Source organism: Amborella trichopoda, chromosome 4, assembly GCF_054954075.1.
Source record: "Amborella trichopoda isolate Santa Cruz 75 chromosome 4, AtrichopodaSantaCruz75HAP2 v2.0, whole genome shotgun sequence".
Lineage (NCBI taxonomy): Eukaryota > Viridiplantae > Streptophyta > Magnoliopsida > Amborellales > Amborellaceae > Amborella > Amborella trichopoda.
In genome coordinates this window covers 5,233,175-5,245,453 of record NC_142339.1, presented here as the reverse complement: position 1 = coordinate 5,245,453, position 12,279 = coordinate 5,233,175, and the positions used below count along the sequence as shown (strand labels likewise).

The 12,279-nt window shown below is 38.2% G+C and overlaps 2 protein-coding genes across 2 annotated transcripts; one reads left to right on the top strand and one right to left on the bottom strand.

Annotated features, from left to right (window-relative positions):
- Positions 1-7,032: 7,032 nt before the first annotated feature.
- LOC18439254 (uncharacterized) lies at positions 7,033-8,896 on the bottom strand. Its single transcript, XM_088864513.1, is given in 2 exon segments — positions 7,033-7,800; positions 7,803-8,896. Coding segments are annotated over 2 exon segments (1,338 nt in total). The 5' UTR covers positions 8,499-8,896; the 3' UTR covers positions 7,033-7,158.
- Positions 8,897-9,856: 960 nt separating this feature from the next.
- Positions 9,857-11,770, top strand: LOC18439255 (uncharacterized). The gene has a single exon (XM_006849424.3). The coding sequence runs from the start codon at positions 10,093-10,095 to the stop codon at positions 11,578-11,580; it is 1,488 nt and encodes a 495-aa protein (XP_006849487.2). The 5' UTR covers positions 9,857-10,092; the 3' UTR covers positions 11,581-11,770.
- Positions 11,771-12,279: the final 509 nt, after the last annotated feature.

Below are 12,279 nucleotides of genomic sequence, written 5' to 3'. Positions count from 1 at the left end.
ATAAAAATTCGGCTAGAGAGAGGAGTTCACTGTGTTTCGACCAGAGAGAAAAATCTCATAAGTTTTCTAAAGTAGGAGTTCTCATCTCTCTGAATTTAAATTCTACTAATATATTATTTTATTCTTTTATTACGTTACAGGTGTGAGCGTTAGGTTACGCTTTAAACGACTAAAGCCCACGTCCTTCAGTGGACGTGGCAAGCGCAAAGAAGCAACAAAGCTTTTAAACGAAAAGCTTTGAAAAGTAGAGATGGTCCCTAAGGACCATCATGTTCAAACGAATCATCATGTATTAAAAGTTTATTTTCTTCTTCTTCTTTTTTTTTTCAAAAGTTTAGGATTTTTACATTCTTCCCCCCTTAAAGAAATTTAGTCCTCTAAATTTGTGTACCTGATTATTGAAAAATATTTTTAAATTTCCTAAAAATCTTAAATCTATTGCTCTGATACCATAATTGTCACATCCCAAGAATTTACAGTACTGTTATTCCTGAGATGTGACAGACACAACATATATACATCTATTGATAGGACAAATTTACAGTGGCGAGGTCTTACAAAGTAAATAAATAAAGCTAGCACAACAACAGTATCTTCCAAAGTTGATCTTGACTAGCACTCAAAATGAAACCGCAGTTATCCTGAAAAATGTTTATCATAGTTTGATGAGTTTGGCTACTCAGTAAGTGATCATCATAATCCTAAAAATAATCATGATTGAAAGATATCAATATTTTTCAAAATGAGATCTATTAATAGAAATGCATCAACAATTTCACTTTCAATAATTGCATAATTAAGTATAATCCGAGTAATTGAAATGCTTATAACACTTTTAACGACAGTACATAATTCAAAGGATTTCACAAAATACCCTACTGGCGTCCCAAGTAGGTTACATATATACCCCATCAGCGTCCTGATGGGTCCACTTAATCCCTATCGGCGTCCCAGATAGGTCCACTTAATCCCTGCAGGTCCACTTATACCTCACCGGCGTACCGGATGAGTTCACTTAATCCCTACTGGCGTCCCAGATAGGTCCACTTATACCTCACCGGCGAACCGGATGAGTCCACTTGCATACTTAAATTATTTCTAAATCTCTTTAAACATTCGAAAGCAGCAATATCATGTACTCAACATATCACTGAAATCATTAATAAGAATTTCACTTAAACCATTAATAATAGTCACTTTCTATAACATTTCAAAAATAACCAATCAAATATTTTGGGCTCAAATTTAGAAAGGTAGCAGTTTGTAAAGGTATTCTAGCATAATTGCCAATTTAATATGTATAGAAAAACTCTTATAGAAATTCAAGAATACGGAATTATCACAATTTATGGGATATCAATCCACAAATAAACATTTCACAATAATACTATAATCAATTGCAAAAATGTCAGTTTTTAAATAATAAGGCAGTCATTTGCACATGAATTTTACAATGTCTAAATATTCAAAACAGTAGAAAGAAATATCACAATTTTACTAAAAGCAGAAATATCATATTTATTTCTAACAATAAACAAGAAAAATATATAAATTTATTTTTCTAATTTATAGCATTCAAAATTTCTAACATAGATAAAATATCATATTTTTTATCAAAAAGATTATTTTTCAAGATAATGAGGTCACGTGCGCATAAAATTTATCGCGTCTAAAATTCATGATAATAAGCAGAAATAATTATTTCATCTTATTTTTAAAAAGAATGGATTATTTTTCGAGACAATGAGGTCACTTACACACAAAACTGATAAAATAAAGATCCTAGACGGAAATATCACTGTTTATTAAAAATAGACTATTTTTCAGAAAGACGATGTCACTTACCCACAAATACTTGAGAACGAGCTTCCGATAAAAATTCGGCTAGAGAGAGGAGTTCACTGTGTTTCGACCAGAGAGAAAAATCTCATAAGTTTTCTAAAGTAGGAGTTCTCATCTCTCTGAATTTAAATTCTACTAATATATTATTTTATTCTTTTATTACGTTACAGGTGTGAGCGTTAGGTTACGCTTTAAAAGACTAAAGCCCACGTCCTTCAGTGGACGTGGCAAGCGCAAAGAAGCAACAAAGCTTTTAAACGAAAAGCTTTGAAAAGTAGAGATGGTCCCTAAGGACCATCATGTTCAAACGAATCATCATGTATTAAAAAATTATTTTCTTCTCCTTTTTTTTTTTTTCAAAAGTTTAGGATTTTTACATTCTTTCCCCCTTAAAGAAATTTAGTCCTCTAAATTTGTGTACCTGATTATTGAAAAATATTTTTAAATTTCCTAAAAATCTTAAATCTATTGCTCTGATACCATAATTGTCACACCCCAAGAATTTACAGTACTGTTATTCCTGAGATGTGACAGACACAACATATATACATCTATTGATAGGACAAATTTACAGTGGCGAGGTCTTACAAAGTAAATAAAAAAAGCTAGCACAACAACAGTATCTTCCAAAGTTGATCTTGACTAGCACTCAAAATGAAACCGCAATTATCCTGAAAAATGTTTATCATAGTTTGATGAGTTTGGCTACTCAGTAAGTGATCATCATAATCTTAAAAATAATCATGATTGAAAGATATCAATATTTTTCAAAATGAGATCTATTAATAGAAATGCAGCAACAATTTCACTTTCAATAATTGCATAATTAAGTATAATCCGAGTAATTGAAATGCTTATAACAATTTTAACGACAGTACATAATTCAAAGGATTTCACAAAATACCCTACTGGCGTCCCAAGTAGGTCACATATATACCCCATCAGCGTCCTGATGGGTCCACTTAATCCCTATCGACGTCCCAGATAGGTCCACTTAATCCTTGCAGGTCCACTTATACCTCACCGGCGTACCGGATGAGTCCACTTAATCCCTACTGGCGTCCCAGATAGGTCCACTTATACCTCACCGGCAAACCGGATGAGTCCACTTGCATACTTAAATTATTTCTAAATCTCTTTAAACATTCGAAAGCAGCAATATCATGTACTCAACATATCACTGAAATCATTAATATGAATTTCACTTAAACCATTAATAACAGTCACTTTCTATAACATTTCAAAAATAACCAATCAAATATTTTGGGCTCAAATTTAGAAAGGTAGCAGTTTGTAAAGGTATTCTAGCATAATTGCCAATTTAATATGTATAGAAAAACTCTTATAGAAATTCAAGAATACGGAATTATCACAATTTATGGGATATCAATCCACAAATAAACATTTCACAATAATACTATAATCAATTGCAAAAATGTCAATTTTTAAATAATAAGGCAGTCATTTACACATGAATTTTACAATGTCTAAATATTCAAAACAGTAGAAAGAAATATCACAATTTTATTAAAAGCAGAAATATCACATTTATTTCTAACAATAGACAAGAAAAATAAATAAATTTATTTTTCTAATTTATAGCATTCAAAATTTCTAACATAGATAAAATATCACATTTTTTATCAAAAAGATTATTTTTCAAGATAATGAGGTCACGTGCGCATAAAATTTATCGCGCCTAAAATTCATGATAATAAGCAGAAATAATTATTTCATCTTATTTTTAAAAAGAATGGATTATTTTTCGAGACAATGAAGTCACTTACACACAAAACTGATAAAATAAAGATCCTAGACGGAAATATCACTGTTTATTAAAAATAGACTATTTTTCAGAAAGACGATGTCACTTACCCACAAATACTTGAGAAGGAGCTTCCGATAAAAATTCGGCTAGAGAGAGGAGTTCACTGTGTTTCGACCAGAGAGAAAAATCTCATAAGTTTTCTAAAGTAGGAGTTCTCATCTCTCTGAATTTAAATTCTACTAATATATTATTTTATTCTTTTATTACGTTACAGGTGTGAGCGTTAGGTTACGCTTTAAACGACTAAAGCCCACGTCCTTCAGTGGACGTGGCAAGCGCAAAGAAGCAACAAAGCTTTTAAACGAAAAGCTTTGAAAAGTAGAGATGGTCCCTAAGGACCATCATGTTCAAACGAATCATCATGTATTAAAAGTTTATTTTCTTCTTCTTTTTTTTTTTTTCAAAAGTTTAGGATTGTTACATTTATGTTCCACATAATGCCTCCGACACAGTCTTTTGGTAGATTCAGTCCGATGGACTGTACTCTATTAAGTCCATGTATAATCTCTTGTTCCATGACCGTTGGCGTTGGTCGATGCCTCAGATTGCCCCAATCTAGAAATGGCCTTTACCTTTAAAGATACTAGCTTTCCTTTGGCTGGTAGTACAAAATAAGGTTATCACTGTTGACAACCTTATCAAGAGAGACAAGGTGTTACCTAATGTGTGCCTATTGTGTAAATTGGATGCTGAAAAAGGACCGCACCTCTTTCTTCATTGCCCTTTCACTTTTAGAATATTGTGTTGGTTTTTTTATGCACTTGGTCTTACCTTGGTGATGCTCGTTGATGTTCTTGGGATCATCTCAAACTTGTCGGCCCCCCTACCCAAAGCTGGTTCGATCGTATGGTGGATGGCGAGAGGCCTAATACTCTAGGAAGTCTGGAAGGAAAGGAACCGTAGGACTTTTGATGATGTCAGCCTACCTTTTGCGAAGGTGTTAGACAATATTCTTCGTGGCCTGTGGCTCTTCTGTTCAGTTTCAAAGGATTGGTCCGATTTGTTTGAAGTTGATTTCAAGAGGAACCTTTCAATCCTCTTCCGTCTAAATGCCTTCAAAAGTAGGTCGAAGGGTAGATGGGTGCTCCCTTTGGAGGGAACTTTTAAACTTAACTTTGATGGAAGCTCTTTTGGAAATCTTGGTCCGACTGACATTGGAGGGGTTCTAAGAGACTCGAATGGTACGGTGGTGTACTCTTATGCGGGCCCCCTTGGGGACAAAACAACTAACCATGTGGAGATGCATAGCCTTCTTCATGGTTTAAATATCTTCATTGACATGCAACTAGGCCGGTTCTATATTGTGGAGGGGGATTCACTTAACATTATTAATTGGTGTAATGGAACCCATAGGCCCCCCTGAGAGCTTAGGTCCACCCTGCTGCAGATCTAGGATTTGTCTAGGACTCTTGATATTTCATTTTTGCATGTTTTTCATGCTAATGTGCTAGCTGATCTTCTTTTTTAACTTTCGGATACTGTAATCTCATTCTAGCTTCTTTTTAATACAAGTATTGAACTCCTCTCAAAAAAAAAAGAACACAAAGGTGTTAGGACCGTCTAATTGGCAGTGTTTGGGCTTGTCCATCCACATATTGGATAGTAAGGGAGAATGGCTTGGGCCTTAGCGGTATTATTACCGAGCCCCAAAATGAAGTCTCTGACTCCATTCTTATTAAAAAGTTGGGGCCTAAATCCCACTTACCACTTTTCACTACCCAAAAAAAAATCAGATGGTAAGGCACTAAGGATCGGAGCATTTATAGGACCATATGTATAACGTATAATGCTTAACTTTACCTTTTAAATGAAGTAAAAATTGCGTATGGGCTGGTTATATTTATAAGAAATAGATTTTGGGCCCAAATATAGTAGTTTTAAATAGAAATTCTGTTTTTTTTTCTACTTTTTTTTTTTCAGTTTTACTTGCTAAACACTTGGCCACATTTTTCTGTTTTTCAGGCCTAGTGACCTTGTGTAATAATTTATCAAAATTTAGGACCAAAAACGTATTTCTGGAAAATAGAACTAGTCCGTACATAATTTTTCCTTAGACAAAAAAATTCAAAAACCTCCTAGACTAATTACTTGAGCTTAAATTCGATTAAATTCACTTGAAATAAAAACTACGCTAAATAAATAAATATTAAATGCCTGAAAATTTCATGCCCTTGGGGGAGCATGTTGCCTATTTATTCCCTCGAGACTTGAAAATAAGCTAGTCTAGGAGTATTTTTAAGACCAAAACTTGGTGATGTAACCTCTTCAATGAATATGCTATACTCAATAAACTTTTTTTTCAAATTTCATTCTATATAGGCTTGGAAAACAAAATGCCTCCAGATTGAATTGAAACCATCCAAATTTCACCATTGAGATATTGGTCTTAGAGATCTCAAAATTCAATTATTTTGAATATAATTATCAAGTAATTATTAGGTAATTCCCAAAATTTCATACAAAAATTCCTCAAGTCAGTTTTATGCCCGAGAGAACAAGTGTACAATAGATGCTCCCATAGGTAAATAGTTATTTGGATAGAAGAAGAAAGGATGGGTTTCATGTTTAAATTTTAAAGGGATTGTGTATAAAGAGATTATTTTGTATATAGATGTCATAATCACTCTCTCTCATTAGATGTCAAAATGGATAGCTGGGAGTGAGTTATGAAATCCTCAACTATTTTTTTTTTTTTTTTGTGTGTTTATTCAACGACACACTTGCAACTGCCTTTTTTGAAATTTAAGGGATAAAAATGATTGTGACCTTGAGACATAAAAGATAATGGGTACGATTTCTATAAGGTTGGAACCTTAAACAATCCAATTACGGTGCAACTCCAAATTTTATCATAACATGAAATTTTGGTGTAAAAAATTATTAGCAATATTTGAAAATCCATTTTATCTTTAATTATAAAATTTTAAACTCCAAAAATAATTAAAATTAAGCAGATCTATAAATTTATGAAAATCTTAAAAATTGACGGTCTAGATACGGGGTTACAAGATGCACTATTCCCGGGACTCAAAATCTTTTTCTTTTTTTTTATATTTATACATCTCGATATTGAGATGGTCAATTAGAGGTTTTTTTACATTAAATCGATATTTTCCGATTTTTGAGGTGCATCTATGACTCTACATTTAAGGTTGCAACCATATGTAAACTTTTTGGTTTCTTATCATGGGTACTTTAGGAAGCAAGGAAACACAATGAGTTTCTTTGCCATGGAAAAAAGCAGATGAGGAAACATATGAACCTGCGCAAGACAGACAGAGAAACTCGGTTCAGTTATGAGAGAAAGAGGAACTCGGTACAGTTATGACAGAGATGAACTCGGTACGGTAATCAATATGCATTCATTGTTAAAAAAAATTCCGAAGAAATGCAATACGAGTCATTACTCGAGGGGAGAGAGAGGAAGGAGAATTAGAGACCATTACCGAACCCATGAGAGAGAAAGAGAGAGATAGGGGACCTTAATCTCAGAGCCCTTCGTCTGCCATCTCCGGCCCTGCCACGTGTCCCTCCGGCGCTATCCAAGCCGTCGATTGGACTTCAGGGAGCAACCCATCCTTCTCCAAAACCGATCCCGTCTCATGGAACAAACCATCCTCATACGCGTTTGGGACCATCCAATCCCATACTCCAAATCGTGGAAATGGCACAAAGATACTGTGCACCAAGATCCTCGAATCATACATCACATCGCACCCCTTTAATGGAACGAAGTTAATCCTCAGAGAGCCCCTAACCGAGCCGGGGTTCGTGACCACGAGGTCCTGGCCGCTAACCAGGGTCTGTAGGATCGAGCCCATGTGTAACTGGGCCAGGTCCGATCCCTTCAAATAACGGTCGGGCACGATATGGAACCTCACGTTGTGAACGTAGGCGTACCCTCCATTTAAAATAGAGCGGTCATCGAGGGCAAAGACGGTCATATTTTGTAGGCCCACGAGTTCGCCGTACTTGATTCTCAAGGCCAGGCCCACGATGCTGAAGCCCGAGGATCGAAGCCTCAGCATCGCGTCTCCCAGAGATGAACGCATTGTGATCGCCGGAAAATTGTTCGGGAAAAGAGATGGGGTTTCTTTTCCGGCGTCAGTGGTATTTTCCGTCGGACAGGTCAGAGGGAAGGTGTAGTTTTCCGGCGAGCAGGTGACCGAGTAGTGTAGTTTCCCGGCGAGTAGGTGAGGGGGGAGGTGTGGTTTTCTGGCAAGTGTGGGCCCGGGGAGGTGTAATTTTCCGGCGAGTAAGGGAGAGGGATGGTGTGGTTTAATGTTGAGTTGGTATTGGCGCAGGTGTAGTTTTCCGGCAAGTAAGTGAACGGGGAGGTATAATTTTCAGGAAATTGGGTGGAGTTTTCCTGGGAGAAACAGGATTGAGGGGAAAGAGGGAAAACGAAGCCATCCAAGCCATGGATCGCAAGGAGAGCGTCGTTGAAGAGATCAGGGTGGGTGATTTGGACGCCATCGATCAAGACGTTGGTGGTGTTCTCAGTTGAGTTCATGGACGTCACAGTGATGCAACGATCGGAGCTCATGGTTTGGATCTTGGTTCCATGAGCGAGCTTAGAGAGATGGTGGTAAGTGAACAAACCAGGGATTATGTGCTCTTTGAGGATTTGAGGGCGAGAACAACGGGAGCAAGAACGAATGGCCTGGTCATCAATAGCGAAAAGAGTTGCAGGGCCAGCCCAAGAAGAGAGATAAGAGTCGTATAAATACGGAACTGCCATGGCCAGCTCTGTGTAACCAAGGTTTGTGAGGATCGGGGCGAGCAGGGTGTGGGTTTCAGGGTAATGGGGCAATGGTGGGCGCGCCATGGTGGTGATGTTAAAACCTTGAGGGTAGAGAGAGATAGAGAGGGATCCTTGGGAGTTGCAGAGGATGAAAATGGCGAAGCAGAGGAGAGAGAGTTCAAGGCGAGTACCCATTTCTGTTTAGATATGAGAGAGAGGACTTCTTCAACTTTCAAGAAAATAATGGGTTTTGCAGAGAAAGTGAAAAATAATGAACAGAACGTGTTGGAGACATAGAGAGAGCCGGGAGGAAGAAGAAGACGAAAATTGGACGCAAGAATTGCAGAGCAAAATAGCGAAGGCGAGTTAGAGAGACAAAAGGAGAGGGGGAGAGAGAGCGAATCAGTTTTACATGGAACTGCATCAGTACGGACCCTACTTTATGGATGGCTTGCTGAGTGTTTTTTCTTAGTGCACTTGAGGAGCACAAATCTTTTAGAGAAATGGCGAGTGCAATATAGGGCCAACTTTTGAATAAGGGATTTATACTATAATAATTTTTATTTTTACCTAGAAGGCGGCCACGATTCACTTTTAGCCTTCGGATGTAAAATCTAATACATGAACGTATATCACAAATCTTTTTTACCAAAGGTAAATGGTGCCATGATACATATCCCACGTATCATAAGATACTTTACTTTTCTTTATAATTAAAAGAAAAATGATGTATGGACTAATTATATTTACCATAAACTCATTTTTGCCCATTTTCAGTCAATTTACATAAAAATTCTCTCTTTTTTGGGTGGTTTTTTAATTTTAGTTTTACCCACCACCACATTTTTTTTTATTTTTATTCTTATTGATGATGGGCAGTAATGCTTAGAAAGGATTGCCCCATAAACCACAAAAAACAAATAAATAATAAAAATTATGGTCAACATCTAACCTAGGACAAACTAGAAAAAGAAAAAAAAAAAAAAGAAAAAACAAAGGGGAACTCTGTAAAAAATAACCAAACATTTGGGACCAAGGTAAAAAGTACAATCCATATGTAATTTTCCTTAGACAAAATACTAAGTGTTAAAAGATTTAATGCTCATGGGGGAGTATACTGTCCATATACTCTAATATGGGACTATTTAAAGGATCCCAAAATGTTGGAATGTAACCTCTTCAACCATATGCTATACACAATATAAAGATTTTTCAAACTGCATTCCATGTAGGTTTGAAAAAAATATTGCCTCAAGATTGAATAAAAACTGTCCAACTCAAAATTTAAAATTTCTCTATGTATTTCTAGGTAGTTCACATAAAATCATCTGCCCAAGGGAGTAAGTGTACAAAATATGCTCCGGCAGGTGCATAGTATATCAGCCCAGATTGAATACTTTCTTAATTTATGAACTTTTGTAAGTATTCGGTAGTGTATATCGTTGTCCCATTTTATGGTATCGATTCCCAAAGCAGCGGTACTTTAGGTATAGTCCGTACTGTACGAGAATAACAAAAAAAACACTTTTTACGACCCTCTCTCTCTCTACTTCGCCATTTTCCGCTGCAATTCTTGCGTTCGATTTCTTCTTCTTTCCTCTCTCTCTCTGCAACGCGCTCTGTTCATTTTTTTTTACCTTCTCTGCAAAACCCATTTTCTTTAAACACTCAAGAAACCATGTCTCTCTCTTATCGCTTAACTAAAATGGGTACTCGCCTTCAACTCTCTCTCCTCTGTTTCGCCATTTTCCTCCTCTGGAACGCCCAAGAATCCCTCTCTTTATTTCTCTTCCCCATCCCCTCTCAAGGATTCAACATCACCACCACGGCGCACCCACCATTGCCCCATTACCCTGAAACCCACACCCTGCTCGCGCCGATCCTCACGAACCTTGGCTACACAGAGCTGGCCATGGCGGTTCCCTCTTTATACGACTCCTATCTCTCTTCTTGGGCTGGTCCTGCAACTCTCTTTGCCATTAATGACCAGGCCATTCGTTCTTGCTCCAGTTGCTCTCGTCCTCAAATCCTCAAAGAGCGCATAATCCCTGGTCTGTTCACTTACCACCATCTCTCTAAGCTCGCTCATGGCACCAAGATCCAAACCATGAGCTCCGATCGCTGTATCACTGTAACCTCCATGAACTCAACTGAGAATACCACCAAGATCTTGATCGATGACGTCCAAATCACCCGCCCTGATCTCTTCAACGATGGTCTCTTGGTGATCCATGGCTTGGATGGCTTCGTTTTCCCTCCCTCACCTCAATCCAGTTTCTCGCCGGAAAATTATACCTCTCCCCTCACTTACTCACCGGAAAACCACACCTCCTCCGATCCCTATTCAACAATAAACTACACCAGCCCTCTCACTTACTCACCGGAAAACTACACCTCCCCCAATACCAACTCCACAGTAAACTACACCAGCCCCCTCACCTACTCGCCGGAAAACTACACCTCCCCCCCAACCTACTCGACGGTAAACTACACTACCCCCCTCACCTACTCGCCGGTAAACTACACCTCCCCCGATACGTACTCACCGGCAAACTACACCCTCCCTCTGACCCAACCGACGGAGAACACCACTGGCGCCGGAAAAGCAACACCATCTGATTTCCCGAACACTTTTCCGACGATGTCGATGCGTTCATCTCTCAGAGACGTGAAGCTGAGGCTTCGATCCTCGGGCTTCAGCATCGCGGCCCTGGCCATGAAACTCAAGTACCGCGAGCTCGTGGCCCTGCGAAATATGACCATCTTTGCCCTCGATGACCGCTCTATTTTACATGGAGGGCACGCCTACGTTAACAACGTGAGGTTCCATATCGTGCCCGACCGTTATTTGAAGGGATCAGACCTAGCCCAGTTACAGGTGGGCGCACGCCTACGGACCCTGGTTCATGGCCAGAACCTCGTGGTCACGAACCCTGGCTCGGCTGTGAGCTCTCCGAGGATCAACTTCTCTCCACTGAAGGGGCTCGATGTGGCGTACAATTCGAGGATTGTGGTGCACAGTATCTCTGTGCCATTTCCACGAATTGGAGTAGCGGATTGGATCATCTCGAAAAGGTTGCCTCATGAGATGGGATCGACCGCGGAGATTGCGCCGGTTGGACGTGTAGCTGCGTTGGTGGCCGTGGATAATGCGATCGGAGGCTGATTTCCTCGGCCCCCCTCTCTCTCTCATTCTTTGTTTTTCTCCATTTTTTTTCTCTTTCGGAAAGGGGAGCTCGCCGGAATCTTGTGCGGTTAAGTCGCCGGTAAATTTCAACGATTTAAGGGTTGGAGAGGATGTGAATTTGGGACTTCGAAATCTGACACACTCAAATTGGAAGACTTTTTTCTTGTTTTCTGCGTTTTTGCTCGCCCTTTTTCTCCCTTCTTATGCCATTAATGTTAATAAGCTTTTCCGACACGAGAAAAGCTTACGATCATATAGAATCTACAATGCTCATTGTATCACCATTAATTCAATGTATAGATGGTGATGGAGTCAGGGTGTTAGCTACCACGTCTCTGGTCATATCACGTTTAATCGGTCTAACACCTTATGTTATTTTTTAATGGAAATAGGTTATATGAGGTGGCAACCTTAAAATGAAGAATTAAGGTGCAACTCAAAAATCCATCCAAAAAATTAAAATGTAGAATTAAGGTGCAACTCAAAAATCCATCCAAAAAAAAAAATATTGTGATGTTGAAAAGCCCTCTAATTGATCGGTAGGAAAATGGTTTGATAGGGCTATAGTTTATCAAAATAAATATAGTTTCACCTCATAACTCATGTAATTCAAACCTTAAAAAATCTTTAAATTAATCATCTTGGCTTCAACATTATGGCGATAAAAATATAGGATTT